The sequence below is a fragment of the Gasterosteus aculeatus genome, chromosome Y, assembly GCF_964276395.1.
Source record: "Gasterosteus aculeatus chromosome Y, fGasAcu3.hap1.1, whole genome shotgun sequence".
NCBI classification, from domain to species: Eukaryota; Metazoa; Chordata; class Actinopteri; order Perciformes; family Gasterosteidae; genus Gasterosteus; species Gasterosteus aculeatus.
The window spans coordinates 8,762,170-8,777,966 of record NC_135709.1 but is presented as its reverse complement, the minus strand read 5'-3'; the positions used below and the strand labels follow the sequence as shown (position 1 = coordinate 8,777,966).

Sequence of the window (15,797 nt, the reverse complement as noted above, 5' to 3'; positions counted from 1 at the left end):
GCTTCATGTTTAATCGCAGCCTCTTAGCAAACTAATCGGTTAAGTATTCCTCCATCTGTCGCCCCCTTGAAGCCTGCGACCTCACAGCCTCGTTCAGCCACCCTCCTAAGACTACTACTACTACTCCTAAGACTCGACAGGAATATACCCTGCATGTGCCTGATCTGCATTAGCTCCAGCTGGCTGCTTGGTTTCAATGCCGCTGAATAATGAGCTTAGCGTTTTTGCGCATTTGTTTTTGTGCTTATACAATATTTTGGCTATTTTGAGTCTTAAGTCGTTACCATAGTAGCACACTTCATTTTAAACATCGTGTGTCTTTCCTTGTCTTCCCCAGAGGTTCACTGACTTAAGCATGTCCCCGTCTCCTGTCCAAGGCCTGACACCAAGGTTAGTGTTTGATGAAAATTGTGTATTTGTTAATAATAATACGATACTAATAAATAGATAATATGGCTCTTTGGCGTTCACCTCTTCCCACACCAAAGTGATTAATTATTGATCAGTACAGTCTGATTTCCACCACTTTAGCAGAGGGAATGTTTTCCTTCTTCGTCCAGCCAGTGAGTCGGACCTCATGAATAGCAAAGGAGGAGTTATGTTTATTTTATTGCTTTAATGGAGCCGGTCAAAACAGTGGTCTCTGAACTGGCTCCCAAAAGACCACCGTGTCATCAGCAGCTTCCAGCCAGTTAAGGGGATGGAAACAGCATGAGGCCAGTTCTGAATGTATGTTTTGTACAGATCAGGGTCAGCAGCAGCCACTCACAGACACTCAAAATGAACTGTCTGTTCAGTCAGTCTTTGGTTCATTAGTTAACTGGTAGGTGATTGGTCTTCGCGGTGAAATCTCCCCGCAGATCTTTTTTTAGGGCACTGTCGATACGACGGTGTAGAGCCTGAAACGGAAGAAGAATTCCAATAGATTCAACACCATAATTGTTTTGTGCGAGTGAAAACTGCGTCTCTTTGTGTTTCAGGCAGAGCCGTGGCTCGTGCTACCTGCCGGCAGGAGAAACTGCAGGTCAGTGCGAGCAGCCGCAGCCAGATAGCCTGTACTCCAGCAGGGGCCTCTACGCCGATGAGCTGCCTTCGTCTGCCAGGCCGCGACCAGTGGGCGGAACCACAGGTGCACACAGGCACACACACACATATATAGATGTAAACAAAGCGCAAGGTGGGCACATGCCTGATTCTTTCATTGCCACTTCCTACATCTTCATTTAAGTACAAAGTACTTTTTCATACAGAAAGAAAAAGTTAGTCAACACTTGAAGGTTGATGAATGTATTTATTTGTCTGTGGACACAGTTCATTTAGGTAAAACCTATAAGCGAGCCACAGCGCTGTCCCACACCATCACCTTGTCAAACCAAAAGAGCCTCGTCTCTCTCCTAAATGATTAAAGGCGCTAGCGTGATGTGGCTGCCATCATATGACTTCCGCTGATAGAAATGGATTCTGGCATTTACAGCAGACACATAGTGCTTCTCTCACTGCGGTGATTACATCAAAGTATATTGAAGGTGCTGCTGAGGATTGTGTGTCACTTACCGTAGCTCCGGTGTGTGTGTGTGTGTGTGTGTCTGTGTGTAGGCGCCCAGCTCCACCATCTTACACAGGTGGGGTTGTCCAGCCGTTTGAATGGTTACCCAGCGGGGGTGAGGGCGACCCCTGGGCAGAACGGAGGCCTCGGCTGGAACCACTACCACGGGGACAACTTCTCCAGGACGGAGCCGGAGAAAGATGCAGTGAGTGAATCACACATGTAATCCCGTTTGCACCAAGGTCTTGTCTAGCTGACATTTTTGGGTAAAAATGTATGCTTCAAATCCGTCAAAATCCCATGAAATGAAGACTCAACCGGTCCTAAGAACAAATGTCGCCTGATATACAGTCGCTTATTCCACGGTGCCTTATAGCTCCATGTTGGCTCCGAAGCACATCTGTTACCACCCCCCCCCCCCCCCCCCCCCCCCCTGTTGCACTGGCTGACATTTACTTTAATCACTATTAAAATGGGCGCTGAGTAAATAGTACATAACATTCAAATCAAATGCCTGTCAGTCCACGACTGAAAATGTCATTTCACCAAGGCCCATCAGTTTTAGAAAAATGCCAAGCTTTTTATAAAAAGGAAAGTAGGTATTTGTGACCGTATCTTAAAAATAAACATGTTGAGCACTAATACCAGCCTCATCCTCTAAGCATGTACCTGGTTTTTATCTATATGCTTATGCTTATAATTCCCTTGCTGCATTTCTCTTCTCACAATCTCTAGTTTATTCACTTGAGAAATGTTTCCCCCATTTTCTTCTCATGTGTTTTCCTCCCCGTCTCTGTGCCTTCAGTTCCTGGAGTGTCCTGACTACACCTCCTCCTCTGTCTTCCAGGCGCCCAGAGGTGGTATCAGGGACCCTTACGCGCCCCCCGTCCACCTCGACTCCCCGGTGGTGGGATATCTGTCTGCCCCACCTCCCCTGGATACATCTCCTCCCAACCACTCCTCCGCCTCCCTGATAAAGGCCATCAGGGAGGAGCTGCTGCGACTCTCCCAGAAACAGGCCGCTGTGCCCAGCTACCACAGCTGAAGCCCCGCGGCGTCCGAGGCTCTGACCAGTCACGCCACTGACCCCCACCATCCTCCCCTCCCCTGCCTGCCTGTTTTTCGCCTAATCCTGAAACTTACTTCCCGTGGAAGTCTCCAATCGTGTACAGCAGAGATAGTTGCTGCTACGCTGAAGAGGTGGCAAGGAAAGAGGAGAAAGAGGCTGTTAGTACAGACCATGCAGAGCATATCAACTGCCGTGCGTCAGATCAGAGACGGTGTCATGTGAGTGAGGAACCATAAGGACAGTACATGCCGGACACGCGTCGCCCCGGACCCCGTTGTGGGTCACGGAGCTGTCATGCCTCGTCATGGAGTGCCGTGGTCCAAGACCAAGTTTGCGATTTTTGCTGCATTTATTCAGACTCAGTATTCTGTGTCACACTTTCATTCTCATGCTGCCTTCACTAAACAGGAACACCCCCTTTCCTGTGATTTAGGGATGTTTCCTTTTTTTAAACATTACTTAAACTACCCTACAGGTACCTTTTGGTGTTTCCTGATGCAGGCCCTCAACCTCTTCATCCCCATCAGGTGCTACTTCATGTTTCCTGCCATGATGAGCCATGCTATGCCTTGACACTGTGACGGAGTCCACCCGACCCAGTCTACTGTACAAGCCTACAGTGAGGTCAAAGTTCACAGCCAGCCGGTTCAGACAGCAGGCACAAAGTGGCAGCCCCAGAGACTCTCATATAATAACCAACCAAACAACCAATAACGCTTATTAACACTACCTAGTCTTTCCGTACTTTTATTCTGGACGACTTCACTTGAATTCATGTGCTGTGTTGTATTTTATTAGCTAACAGACGCCTAGAGAAACATGACAAAGATGGCCTTGAAATCACATGTGATGATTTCAAGGCCACGTGATGGAGGGAAAGACCAGTATTCTGTTTTGCTTTTAACATGAACCTGTATTTACTTTGTACTGAGCTACCGTCTCTGTTTCATGCAGTATTCCACATCCTCTTTGCCTTTTTGTGGGCACAGGAAGGGAAGGGTACTGTATTTGTTGTCATTCATGGTTTACTTCAACCAGGTATGGTGTGTTTTTCTTTAAAAAAATGTCTTTGGATTTGACTTTGCCTCATGCCATTTTGTTCCTCTTGAATCTATCTTAGTCATCGAACTGGTTGGAAAACATTCTAGGTCCCTTTTTTTGTTTGTTTTTTACACATGCCCCCAACATGGTGTGTTTTTTTTCGTGGGGACTGAAGTGATATTTTATTTAAATAAATAAACGAGAAGATGAATGATTGCAAAGCATGCCTTGAGAATATGTTTTCAGCAGATTATAAACCTTTCTACATGTTACAGAAGCATTTTTGTTTTTCACTGTGTTGTGCCTTTCGGACCTTTTGGAAGAGGTTTACGGAATATATCTCTACATGTGTTCCGTTTCATAGTACCAAAGGTTACGATGCAGCCTAAAAGACTCAGACGGTCCATTGATGCAGGGAGACTCTGGTGATCATGTCATGTTTTGTGTTTCACAATGTGTGCCTCCATCTGCTGGTTCTGTACTGTAACAACAACCCACCCACCTTTTGTTCATCTTTCATTCCCGTGATAATCTTTCATCTGTTTCTACTTCTTATATTTTGTAAAAAAAGGACCAGTTAGCTGGCCCAACTTTATGTTTAAGTTGATGTCGCATGATTAATTATTGTATTTCTTTCTTTGCTTTTGAGCACGCTGTTCCAAAATTCTTGAAATACAAAAGAAACTGTCACTCAATGCGCCTTCAAATTTTAAGCTCATAACCACAAATCCATTCGATGTGTTAACACAATTTGTCTTTTTGAGTTCTCACGCACGTGTATGTCATCATTACGTCTCCTGCAGCTGTTGCACTTACTTCGCATAACCAGAGGGTGTCAGTACGTTATAACAAAACAAAACCCACTCCATTCACACCAAACAGACTGCCCCCATGGCCGCAGATGATGTAACTTTTTCCTGAGGATATTTCTGTGAGTCTAAAAAGAGCTTTTTACATGTACTTTATTATTGATTTTAATATCATCTGTATTATTGGAGAAATTCAGAAAATGTCCTGTTTGGAAAGAGCGTTTGTGGAGGATGAACGGTGATTCTGATATGTAAAAGTTAAGGTTTGCTCTTTATATTACAGTACAAACAGTAGATCGCAATAATCCATTTATATAAATGGCAACCAGCATGTGTACGGCGGGAAACTATACAAAATTACTCGAAAACAATGCCGATCTTTCCTTAAACTAACTGGCACATAGTTGTCAATCAATGTGATGATCTGCGAGTCCTGCTGTGGGTCTGTACTCTACATCCTGGGCATATAGTTCTATCCCATCTCATCAGACGCTTCTCCCCTCTAATCCCATCACAGGATCCAAAGCCACTGGGAGAAGCAGATAGACGGTCAGCAAAGCTCTCCGACTCTCTCTGCAGGGGTCGGACCGCCCACGACTCAGCAAGTATTAGACGGGCGCATCTTGTCACAGCCTGATCGCATTCATGTATATAACTAAAGTCAAAAACTCAATATGTTTATCCGTTTAAAAATCTGCAAAAATTGATGACTATTTCGGTGACCAGTTGCTGCTGAGGGTCTCCGGTCTGCACCGTGACTACAGACGCAATTTTACGTAGCTTTTCCGCGTTAAAAGGCCTGTGGACGATCAGTGTTAATTAAATGTGATCCTCTTTAATGTCCACCCCTCCATTGTCCCTGCATATACATTCCACCGCTATACATGTGGGTTATTCATCACGCTGTGCATCACACAACCTGATTTGACACGTCTGTACATTTCGGCCCGAGGATGCATTCCTGCTGTTAGCTCAGTGTCTTTCCCCTAGTTTGTCTCCGTCTGCGGGGCTTAAGAGTGTTCCCATCCCGTCCTGTCTGGCTGCCTCTGGCCCTCCCCGTGGGGTCTAATACCCGCTCCCACACACACACACACTGAGAGGATTACTGTCTGTGTGTTGTCCCGTCCGAGCTCTGCTAGCTGAGTCCAGCCCGATCCAGCAGAGCACAACAAGAGCACACCCAGGAGTTAATCTGGATCATGACGGTAATTACTGCCCGGGTGTCCAGCCTGTAGGAGGGTGCAGGAGAGGGAGCACTTGTCCACTAAGGGAGGAGTCGTATGGCCATTTCTACCCACTGACCTTGGAGAGCGAGAGGGAGGGAGGGAGGGAGGCATCAACATACTGACGTGGTTCCATAAACTGCAGGTCTCTCTCTCTCTCTTCAGCCACTCGTTTCTTTAGTCTGCCTCTAAAAGACAGGAAGACAAGCGGAGCCGGGAGGAGGAGGAGGAGTGTGTAAGGAAATCCTGTGACTCATGAGAAAAGAGGATACCTGCCGTTTCACTGATCCCAGCACAGATTGAGAAACACTCGTGAGTAGTTCTATCGGCTCGCCTTTTTGCTCACTGTGTTATGTTCTCAGGAATTTCACGATGCAGAGCAATGGGAAGAGTTTCTCAACCGGAGCCTACTGGGACGTTTCCCCACAGTGTTTGTTATGGAGACCAAGCTGAATGTGGGAGGGATGGGAGGGGGGGAGGGGGGGAGGGGGGGAGTACAGTTGCAGACATTTGTTTTGCTGTATTTTCTTTTCTTCATTATGCAACCCTCTGCACGCTGCTGCGTTGTTTCGCGTCTTGAGTCGGTTACTCATGATTCGGTGGCGTCACGGAAGGGGGGGCGGTCGGCTAACAAGAGACACCGCAGCAGTAGCCGGGCATCTTCGGAGGCAGGCAGCCGCGTCCCTGTTCTCGCCTCGTCTGCACTTTTGTTTTATGGCCACGAGTCCACCAGTGATGATGTCACTGCAGCTCCTGCAGCTCCTGTAAACGCCAACCCTCAGCTCCCTCTCTCCTCTCCTCTCTCCCATCATCACCTCCCCTGCTCCCTCCCTAGAGCCGTAATTGGGTCATTTCCCCATTTGTCTGTCCGACGTTGGCATCAGGAAACGCAGCAGGAGGGAGTAGGCGGGGTGAGCGCTCCCTGTCCCGGCCGCTGGTGCAGAAGCAGAAGGTCGTGAGGTAATGGCCAAAGTGTTAGTGTTAGCAAAGGCATCTGAGGTAGCGGCCTGTCACACACAGCAAAATGGACATGGAGGCCCCCCCAAGCCCCCGCCGCGCGCACACAAAACCTACAGGAACCACAGCACCGCCATAAAGTTTAAGTTCACCCACACTTTATATAAATAAAAAAGGGTTAACAGTGCATATACATAATGTGCATGAAATTTGAACATTTAACAATTTAACAGTTGCACACTACCATAAAATCAAATATACATTAAAAAAGTGCACAATAACTAAATCCAACATACTTAAAAACACACACACACACACACACACACACATACATATACACTCACATTAACATTTTTCAGTTCTCACAAACATGTGCAAATTATCTAAAACTGCTGTTTGCCAGCCTCGTTTTGTCCCAAGGCAATCACAATGTCTTCCATGTCCAAAGACTGGCGAACATCGCGCTCAATTGGGGCATTTCTGTGGGACGATCAGTGAAAGCATTCCTTACCGGATTCCTGCTCCAGAACTGATTGCTCCGTCCACAGGCGGAATATTAACACGGAGCGAATGAGAGAGGACCTTCACATTCCGACTTTGTTTTTTTAAAATATGCATTAAAAATGCACTCTTTAGCGTTGTTTTTTTTTGTCTTCTCGTACGATCATCAGCAGATAATCCTGTTATCTCTTCAATAGCTTTGTTTTGGACGGCAGATGGACACTGCAGGAGTGTATTCTGTCTTCAGGTTTAGAGAAGATCAGCAGACATCAGCGAGATGCCGTGTACTGTAGGCCGGTATTTGGTGGAGTGGACTATAGGATCATGCTTTCGAATGTAAGTCAGGCTCAGCATGAAGATTCATTACTTTAAAAAAAAATCAAGTAGTTACAATTGAAGCGTAAACCATTTTCATGCAGTCAAAACTATTGATTGAATGATTCGCTTTTGGAGTCCGTCGAGGCCCCATGCCGGTATCAGTGTGTCCCTACTGACTATTAACTTAAGGGCCACTAGCTAGAAAGGATGGATAGGATATCAGCGGACGGGTCCACCTCAAAACAACACCGCTCTCATCGGGTTGGACAGTAAATATTTACAAAGATGAATATGTAATGATTGTTTGAAATTAAGATTTACTAAAATGGAGAATACAGTGAGTATCTTTAAAACACCAATTTGGTTTGATTTGATTTCTTCCCTGCAAATGATACCATGACCTCATCAGGACGGGGACAGTCGGCCATTGTTGTTTTTTGTACCCTCCCCCCCCCAACCAAGTCAGTCACGGCTCTTGTCAGATGTTGGTTTGGCTCTACGGGCCACAAGTCAGTTGCCCCCCTTTCATCCTCAATCGCGTTGTTACGTAGAGAGTAAAAACTTTACACAACGTCAGGTGAAAGAAGAACAATAGCTGCTCGAGACATTTCAAGAGTGATCCTTTCAATTTTAAAGAAACCACATTTTTCATCACACAAAAATACCAGCTTGCTGTTAAGCTAGCTGGAGGCCTGATGTTTAATTATGCGCTTTATGCTTCTTGCATTACACAGGAAACATATGGAAGCCAGATATGATTACGCCACTGACCCGTATCACATTTCTGTCATAGACATCCACAGAAACAGAAAGAGTGACCATGACAGTGAGTGCTAGGGGTGTAACGATTCATCCACTGAATCGATTAATCGATTTATATTCCTGCGATCCAACTGAATCGATCTGTGCTCCACAAATCAGCATTCCAGGCGACATATATCGATTACAAATCGATTGAAATGGTACATAATCGATTGTATCGATACTTGGAAACTGCACATTGGATTTAAGTACAAAAATGGTGTGGATGCGTGTTTGTTTGTTTGTTTTTGAGCACTTTAGACACGTTAAACGTTACTCGATTCAGTCTTCCTGTCTGTGACGTCATCAGTACGCAGCGGCAGCCGCGCGAAACTCTGAACAACAACAAAACACAGCGTGGAGGAGACGACTGCGAGCGAGACATTTACAAACCAACTTATCGATCCAGCGTGTGGAAACATTTTGGCTTTTGCAAACACGGAGGTGTTCTAAATAAGCCGGTCGCTGTTTGTAGAATATGTAGAAGACAAATAAAAGACACGGAAACACGACGAATCTTTCCGGCCATCTACTAAGGCGCCGTGGGATTAAACAACGGCGACAGTCAGGACCTCTAGCAGCGTCACCGCTGCAGCAGCAGAAGGTAACTGCAGCTCTGCAGACACCTCAGGCCTCGCCAGCACCAAACTCAACATCACAGTAACAATTGCCAAGTTTATCTGTAAAGACATGCGACCCTACAATGTGGTTGAAAATCCAGGGTTCTGTGAATTGATCCAAACATTGTGTAATTATTGAGTAATGTTTACATTGAAAATGGCACTTGATTCAAATAAAAGGTTAATGCATTTTCCAATAATTGTTGTTTGCTTGTTTATAATATCCATAATTAATTTAAACCGGATTTCCTTACAAGAAACAACAGGGATCTCAGAAACTTGCCTGCACTGTCCAGTAAAGTTACTGAATCGATTTCAAGTTACTGAATCGATTTCAAGTCACTGAATCGAATTGTTCTAAATGAATCCAGATGGACCATGAATCGAATCGGCAACCATGAATCGTGATTCGAATCGAATTGTTGTTAAAATGAATTGTTATACCCCTTGTGTGCATTGCCTCGCGTGTGAATGGTTGTGCTTGCATGTCAACAACAACAGAAAAAAACAAGAATTCTACGCGGTTTCCCCCTCAGAAGCTTTGTTGTTTTCTAATAGACAAAAGACCCGTATGTGGAACTTTGGATTCCAGTCTGTCCTCAGGACACTTTTCCAATAGATACCCCACTAGTCCCACGTTCTGTCTGCTGTCCGCATGTCCTTTGTTTACATGTGATGCGACTAACCTGAACGCATCACATGTGGGCGAGTCACGGCAGGGAAGAGGTAGATAATGAAAACATTGACAAAAGTTATGTGTTATTTCATCTGCTCTCCATTACAACTCTGAAACATAAACTAGGTTTGGCACTGTGAAATAAGAACAAAATAATTTAGGTAGTCTAGATATGATGAAGAGAACCAAAATTAAACTGTGTCTGTCATAATCCAGCACATTCCAAATCTTGTATAATATGAAACCAGAGCCACGGTTGTTTGAAAAGTCTGCATTACAATTAAATGACCCCCCCCCCCCCCTTACCTTAACAAGGGCCCAAACTAAGCCCCAACCCCAGTGCAATTGTAACTATGACCGTAACCTTAACCTAACCCCAATCAATAGTGGCTGTGACCCTTAACCATAACCTGCCCTCACCACAAAGAGCAGCGTGTACATACGGCTGCTGCATGATATCCAGCTGCAGCTCGTCCAAATCTGCAACTTGGGTCACACTGATTTGGGTTCAAAAAGTTCTGTAGCTTCTCCCACATTGGGTTGGCGATGATGAGACTGGGTTTAAATTGTGACCTGAATATATACTTAGTAAGCATGGCCCAATTTAACAACCCAAATTTGTTTTATTGCATATATTGAACTATTCATTATTCTTATGTCACAATGGATCAGTGACCATCTGTAACAGGAACGACGTCGCTCATTGCAACAAACCCACAGAGAGTTATTGACCAACCAAATCTGTTTCCTGTTCCTCTACGCAGCGTTATTAAAGGAGCAAAAACTACTGTCAGTGTGACGGTAAAGTGTCACCAAGTCTTTCTCAGCTTTGTTTGGTGCACGCGAGTTCATCGCACACTCACTGATCTGGTACGGCGGTTACAGCTGACAATGCAGTGCAGATCCCTCTCACCTAAACACTCCGTCTCTGTTGCCCTAGTTTGCTCTGTTGGCAGCTAAAGAGCTGGATGTTTTTCTCAGGGGAGGGAGGAGACCAAAAATAGAGCTAAAAGGACAATTCATTTGAAAGCTCCTGAACGTGTAAATAGTAACCTGTTTTATAGCACTTGACTTGATTAGACTATGATATGTCAGTGTTGACATGCTATTTTCTAGACATTAAAGACTCTGTGGTGACCCACAAGTAACGCTGGAGAGACATTCACCAAGGGACTGTACCATTAAGGGAAAGTGTTTTTGATGTGAGGTTTTAATGTGCGTGTCACGTAGTTCTCACGTGTTCCGAGTTGATATGTATTATTGAAGTGGAGAGTAAAGCTGACTCAACGCATCTCCGTCCCCTGTCTCGTCACTCTCCACAACTCTATGTTTTGCTATTCGTGTATCGCATCGACATGTACTTTATGTGTACAGGTGTAGGTGTGTGTCTGAAGTAGGTCAACAGGGAGGGAATGTTAGACGAGTAGCAGAGGAACACAAAACAGGACATTGCAGTGCTGAAGCCTTGAGAAGAGCGAGAAGGAGCTGGTGGCAAACCTCAATGCATACAAGCAGCAGGGGTTGTTAGCACGAGCTCAGACCCGGTTCATAAATAGATGCAACAACTATTTGGACGTTTGATTCATGTCCAAACAAAACAGTGGGGAGAGAGTCCCAACTGGACTTAAGTCTCTTCACTTGCAGCTGTCTCCCTGGTTCTTCTTCCCAATCCCACCGGGATCAACTTTCACACAGGCGACGTGTCAGTCACACAACAAGTCCCCAGGTTGTTAAACAAACTCTCAAGTCACTCACAGTAACAATTATAGTAAAAAACAACAACTACTAAGATAATGTCAGTGTAGAGTGTACAGTTTATGAGCTACACTCATAAACTTAGAGACGATTGCCCCAAAAGTTACCTATATTGCATAAAATACTTTATACATATATTGCAAGTCAGCTGAACAAAACAGTTTTGCTGAAGTATAAACTTGTGTTACGATGTAATTTGATTCATCGAACCATCTAATTCCTTGGATTAAGATGCAATTACCCATTTCCATGCTCTGTTGTGTCTGGCATGTTTCTACTCTGCCAGCGTATTGACTTCACTGAGGCAGGCTTCATCGCTGATCCTGCTAAATTAAAGTCAGGTTACATTTAGATGACTGTCTGTACAAGGGGACAACAGCAGGAGTAAGACAGAATCCCAGCATACTCTGCCAGCTAATAGTGAATAAAAAAGTGTGTTTAATCTTAAGCAGAAACTCCCAACAAATCCAAGGAAACAGAGGATACCTGAACCATTTTGTATGTACAGTATAATATAGTATATATATATATATTCCAGTTGTGTAGTTTTTCACCCAAATATGTGATATATTTAGCAAGCTCTAGACTCTCCTCATGAGGAGAAGCTGGTTGCCGTGGTAACTGACCATGTTTAAAACCTTGTTTGTGCCCGGGGCACGGGGGTTAAGTGCAGTGATCTGAAGCCAGCTGCCAGTCGCACACACAGCCAGTTAGCTGACGTGAGTCCTCGCAGCGCCGTTTTGAAAAACTGGCTTAAATGTTCATGAAGGAAAAGTCGCAGCTGACGGGCGTCCACTGTTTTATTGAGTTTGAAAGTGGAGTGCTATTGAGCATCTCATACACTGAGTGGTTTTTATTTGCTGCTCAGTGTTGTTGCTGTTTGTCTTCCAGATGAACTATCGGAAGATCCCTTCTCCCGCTCAGCTCGTTATATTTACTGTCATAGCAGGAGGGCTGAAATACTGTCAGGCAAAAACTGAATGCATATTAATGGATTGTTTCAGCTAAAAACACACCTTTTTTAACTTGGAGGTATCAAGTTTCTTCTATCTGGTATCCATATGATTTTATTTGTGTCCCTTTCAATACATACATTATGTCTCTGAGATCTCCGCTGCCAAAGGCGGGGAAAGAAATTTCATTAGTGGTGCATTGGTTGTGGAGACTAGTGAATATCTGATCTACGGTATCGGATTTGTTGCCATGACAATGTGTCATAAGTCATAAGTCTTAGTGCTGGTTTGGTCACTGCCCAGTATGGGAACCAGTGCGAGCCAATCCAATTCAGCCATCTAAAGGTCACAGCCGTGGGAGCGCCTGCCTGTCTTTCAGGGTACCGTCGCTCTGCCGTGGTGCCTCTGCTCCTCCGTTCTCCCTCTCCTCCTCAGCAGCTCACCGACCCGTAACGGGTCCCTAATGACGGGCTGTAAACACCGTGATGCCGCCGATCAGCATCACTGCTTGCGTCATTCCCTTCGCCATTTATGCTCATGGTGAAAGGGCAGAGTGAGTAAGTCTTAACGGGGTGATAACTGGCTGCTTGCCTTGCCGTGCTCTTTCCTGTCGTTTAACCTGCTGAAACCCGCTTGAATCTACAGTCTTCTATAATTCAGATCAATGTGCACACATGGAGGCACAAACATGTGGCACCCACCGATCCAATGCTTCACTGACTTGATCCTGCATATTTACTTTATTGTGTTTATGGACCAAGACTAGAATTAATATACGGCATATACTGTATATATGTATATATAAATATATGGGGTCGTCGTGGCGCAGGGGTTAGAGAAGGTGTGCTGGGAAGCATAAGGTCGGTGGTTCGATTCCAGGCTGCCCCATGTTCCATGTCGAAGTGTCCCTGAGCAAGACACCTAACCCCTAATTGCTCCCCGGGCAAAAATGTGAAAAAAAAAGCCACGGGTTTAAAGTGTAATGTAAGTCGCTTTGGATAAAAGCGTCTGCTAAATGACCTGTAATGTAATGTAATGTAATGTAATATATATGTTTAATTTGAGTGAATATCAAATGTATGTGTACAGTGCCTGCCGGGTTGTAGGGGAACAGATGGCATCTGTTTTTTTTTTAATGAAGCTTTCAAGCCAGTTATAGCATTAAAAGAAGAATGTCTGCATAAAGGGTATCTGTGGTTTCCTCTACGCTGGTCGATTAATCCAGACAGCCTCTGTACGAAGTAGATCGAGATAAAAGAAAACATGAGTATATTCACGACGTTAAGCAGTTACTTGTTTCACATCCAAAGAATAGATATTCATTATTTAATCAAGAAGATGTTTTTTTTCCATTTTAATCCCATATAATATTTTTGTTTTATTTAATTTCTGTGAATATGACAGCCAAAACTATGTGGTGTCTGGATTCCAAAGGAAGAAAAAATTCTAAATTTTTTTGGTCCATCAGGGAATAAAGGTTGCACACAAAATAAACCGTTTACGTCTTTGCTGTTGGGGGATAATTATGAAAAAGCAAAAGATCAGTGAGACATATTTTTGTGTTGTGTACTCAACATCTTGCAAAAGCATCACGTGAATCACATCAGCTGTGAATAAAATAACAGCGGATTCCTCTTGAACGTCATCATGTTCATCGTTTCACATCTGTGGCAGAGCTGCTGAGACACAACAGTCTGCACAGCAAGCCACGACTCTGTGTGGCAGCCACGTGTTGGGCACAATGCTTGTATTATTTACGTAATCTCTTAATTCAGCAGGGAACCGACACAGCGGCCTGCTCTGGATTGTATGTTTAAGTGCCCGAGGCTCCCGTTGGTTCAGTTTGTCTGCATGCAGGAGGAATGTCACCGTGTGAATAGTAGCAGTTACGTATCCGTCTGGTTTCTGCAGTGCTATAAATAGTTCCCTCCCGACCCCGTTGGGGAGGTTGAAGGGTAGCAGCCCTGCAGGTCAAGCTGCCACACGTGAGGGCTCTCGCATGTCAATTCAATTCATTTTATTTTGTATAGCCCAAAATCGCAAATTACAAATTTGCCTCAGAGGGCTTTACAGTCTGTACACATACAACATCCTCTGTCCCGAAACCCACCTTGTCTTGTATGTTACATACAAGACAAGGTGGGTTGCATGCGTGGGTTACACTTGCATGTTATTTCTGCGTTCGGGCCCCTGGCAGTTTGGGGTCCTGGGGCATTTTTTAGCCTCGCACATTAGAGCGGACAGCTGAGCAAAGGCCCACAGCCAGACACCCCATAAGTCAGTGAGTCAAACCGGATCATCCGTGCCCATATAATTGCACCACTTCAGCTGAACCCCACCTTAAAGAGTCACCCATTGTGTGTGTGCGTGTGTGTGTGCGTGTGTGTGTGCGCGCTTGCAGGATTCCTCCCGTTGGTGAGCCTGTGGGCGGGTGATGTCACCCGCCCTGTCCACCCCCTCCACTCACCTCCCCTCCCCTCCCAATCCATCCCTCCTCCCCTCTAATGCGTCAGACCAATCAGTGCCCGGGGAGATCCGGTCACATGAGAATCCTCCCCAGTTTCGGTTACCATGACAACGAGCACTGGTCCAGGCAGCATCTTGCTGTGGTGAGAAGAAAAGGGGGGAAGAAGGCGGGAGGAGAGGCAGAAAGAGACGAGGACAGCGAAGGAGGAATATAGAAAGAGAATTAAATCCCAGTTGGAGGAATACCTGGTGTCTGTCTACCTTCCTCCGTACAGTGAGTACCTTTGCCTTTATTGGCCTCTTTCATGCAGCCTCCATCACAGGTGAATGAATGGAGATTTGATGCAGCATCCTCAGCTTTGTTTGATAATGTGACACGGCAGATGCCCGGGAAGTTTTCACGGATGACATCATGGGTCTTTCCTTTGTTATGTTGGGAATGTGTGCAGCCTGCCTCTCCTTAGGCAGACCGCCCTTTGTCTGCAGGCTTCAGTCTGTTGCTCTCTCTCTCATGTTCACACAAGCAGGCCCGGCGGATATCCTGCGTCCCCTGAGGTTTGTTTAATTAGCAAATCCGTGCAAATCCAACTAGGATGGCTTGTTCTGATTGATGAGTTCACATGTAGAACGTCCTTTGCGGCGGTGGAGACGCTGAGCTTTTCCCGGCTGCAAGACCTCTTTCCCACGCAAAAACGTGGGAAAGATAGGATGCAATGTAAATGTTGCAATGTGTAACTACATCAGACAGAGCTGTATTCATTAGTAGGTACATATACTTATGTATGTATACTTCTATGTATGTATATATACCGGCACATTTTTTTATTGATAATATTAGGAAATCCTCGTTTTGAGTAGCAGGACATGATGAAGCTAGTATACATTTAGAGAAGCATGCAGCAGTACGGAGCCCAACTCGCCACATGCAAGCAGAGGAAGTGAGAAGTTTAATGTTTTTTATCTTACGCATAAACCTTGTTAGTCTGGAGCTACTGGAAACAAAGATCATTTTATTTTCCAACATGAAGCAAAATTTGCCTTTAAACTAGTAAAATAGTATTT

The 15,797-nt window shown here is 44.9% G+C and overlaps 2 protein-coding genes across 12 annotated transcripts in view; both read left to right on the top strand.

The window, feature by feature from the left end:
- Window positions 1–3,877, top strand: part of LOC120812480 (UPF0606 protein KIAA1549-like) — a 32,123-nt gene extending 28,246 nt beyond the window's left edge. For 3 of the 5 annotated variants that reach the window (XM_040168518.2, XM_040168516.2, XM_040168517.2), the window contains exons 18-21: window positions 338–390; window positions 981–1,129; window positions 1,597–1,751; window positions 2,352–3,877. In XM_040168518.2, the coding sequence (XP_040024452.2) occupies window positions 338–390; window positions 981–1,129; window positions 1,597–1,751; window positions 2,352–2,591 (597 nt within the window). In that variant the 3' untranslated portion in view covers window positions 2,592–3,877. The remainder of the gene's footprint in view (window positions 1–337; window positions 391–980; window positions 1,130–1,596; window positions 1,752–2,351) is intronic. The other 2 variants (XM_078097509.1, XM_040168519.2) reach the window with 1 other exon arrangement.
- A 4,701-nt stretch (window positions 3,878–8,578) lies between these two features.
- The window catches only part of LOC120812478 (protein-methionine sulfoxide oxidase mical3a-like), a 56,444-nt gene continuing 49,225 nt past the window's right edge, over window positions 8,579–15,797 (top strand). For 5 of the 7 annotated variants that reach the window (XM_078097501.1, XM_078097503.1, XM_078097505.1 and 2 more), the window contains exon 1: window positions 14,838–15,009. The gene's annotated coding sequence lies outside the window, so the exon portion shown is untranslated. Of the gene's footprint in view, window positions 8,870–14,837; window positions 15,010–15,797 lie in introns of those variants that run through there. The other 2 variants (XM_078097507.1, XM_078097506.1) reach the window with 1 other exon arrangement.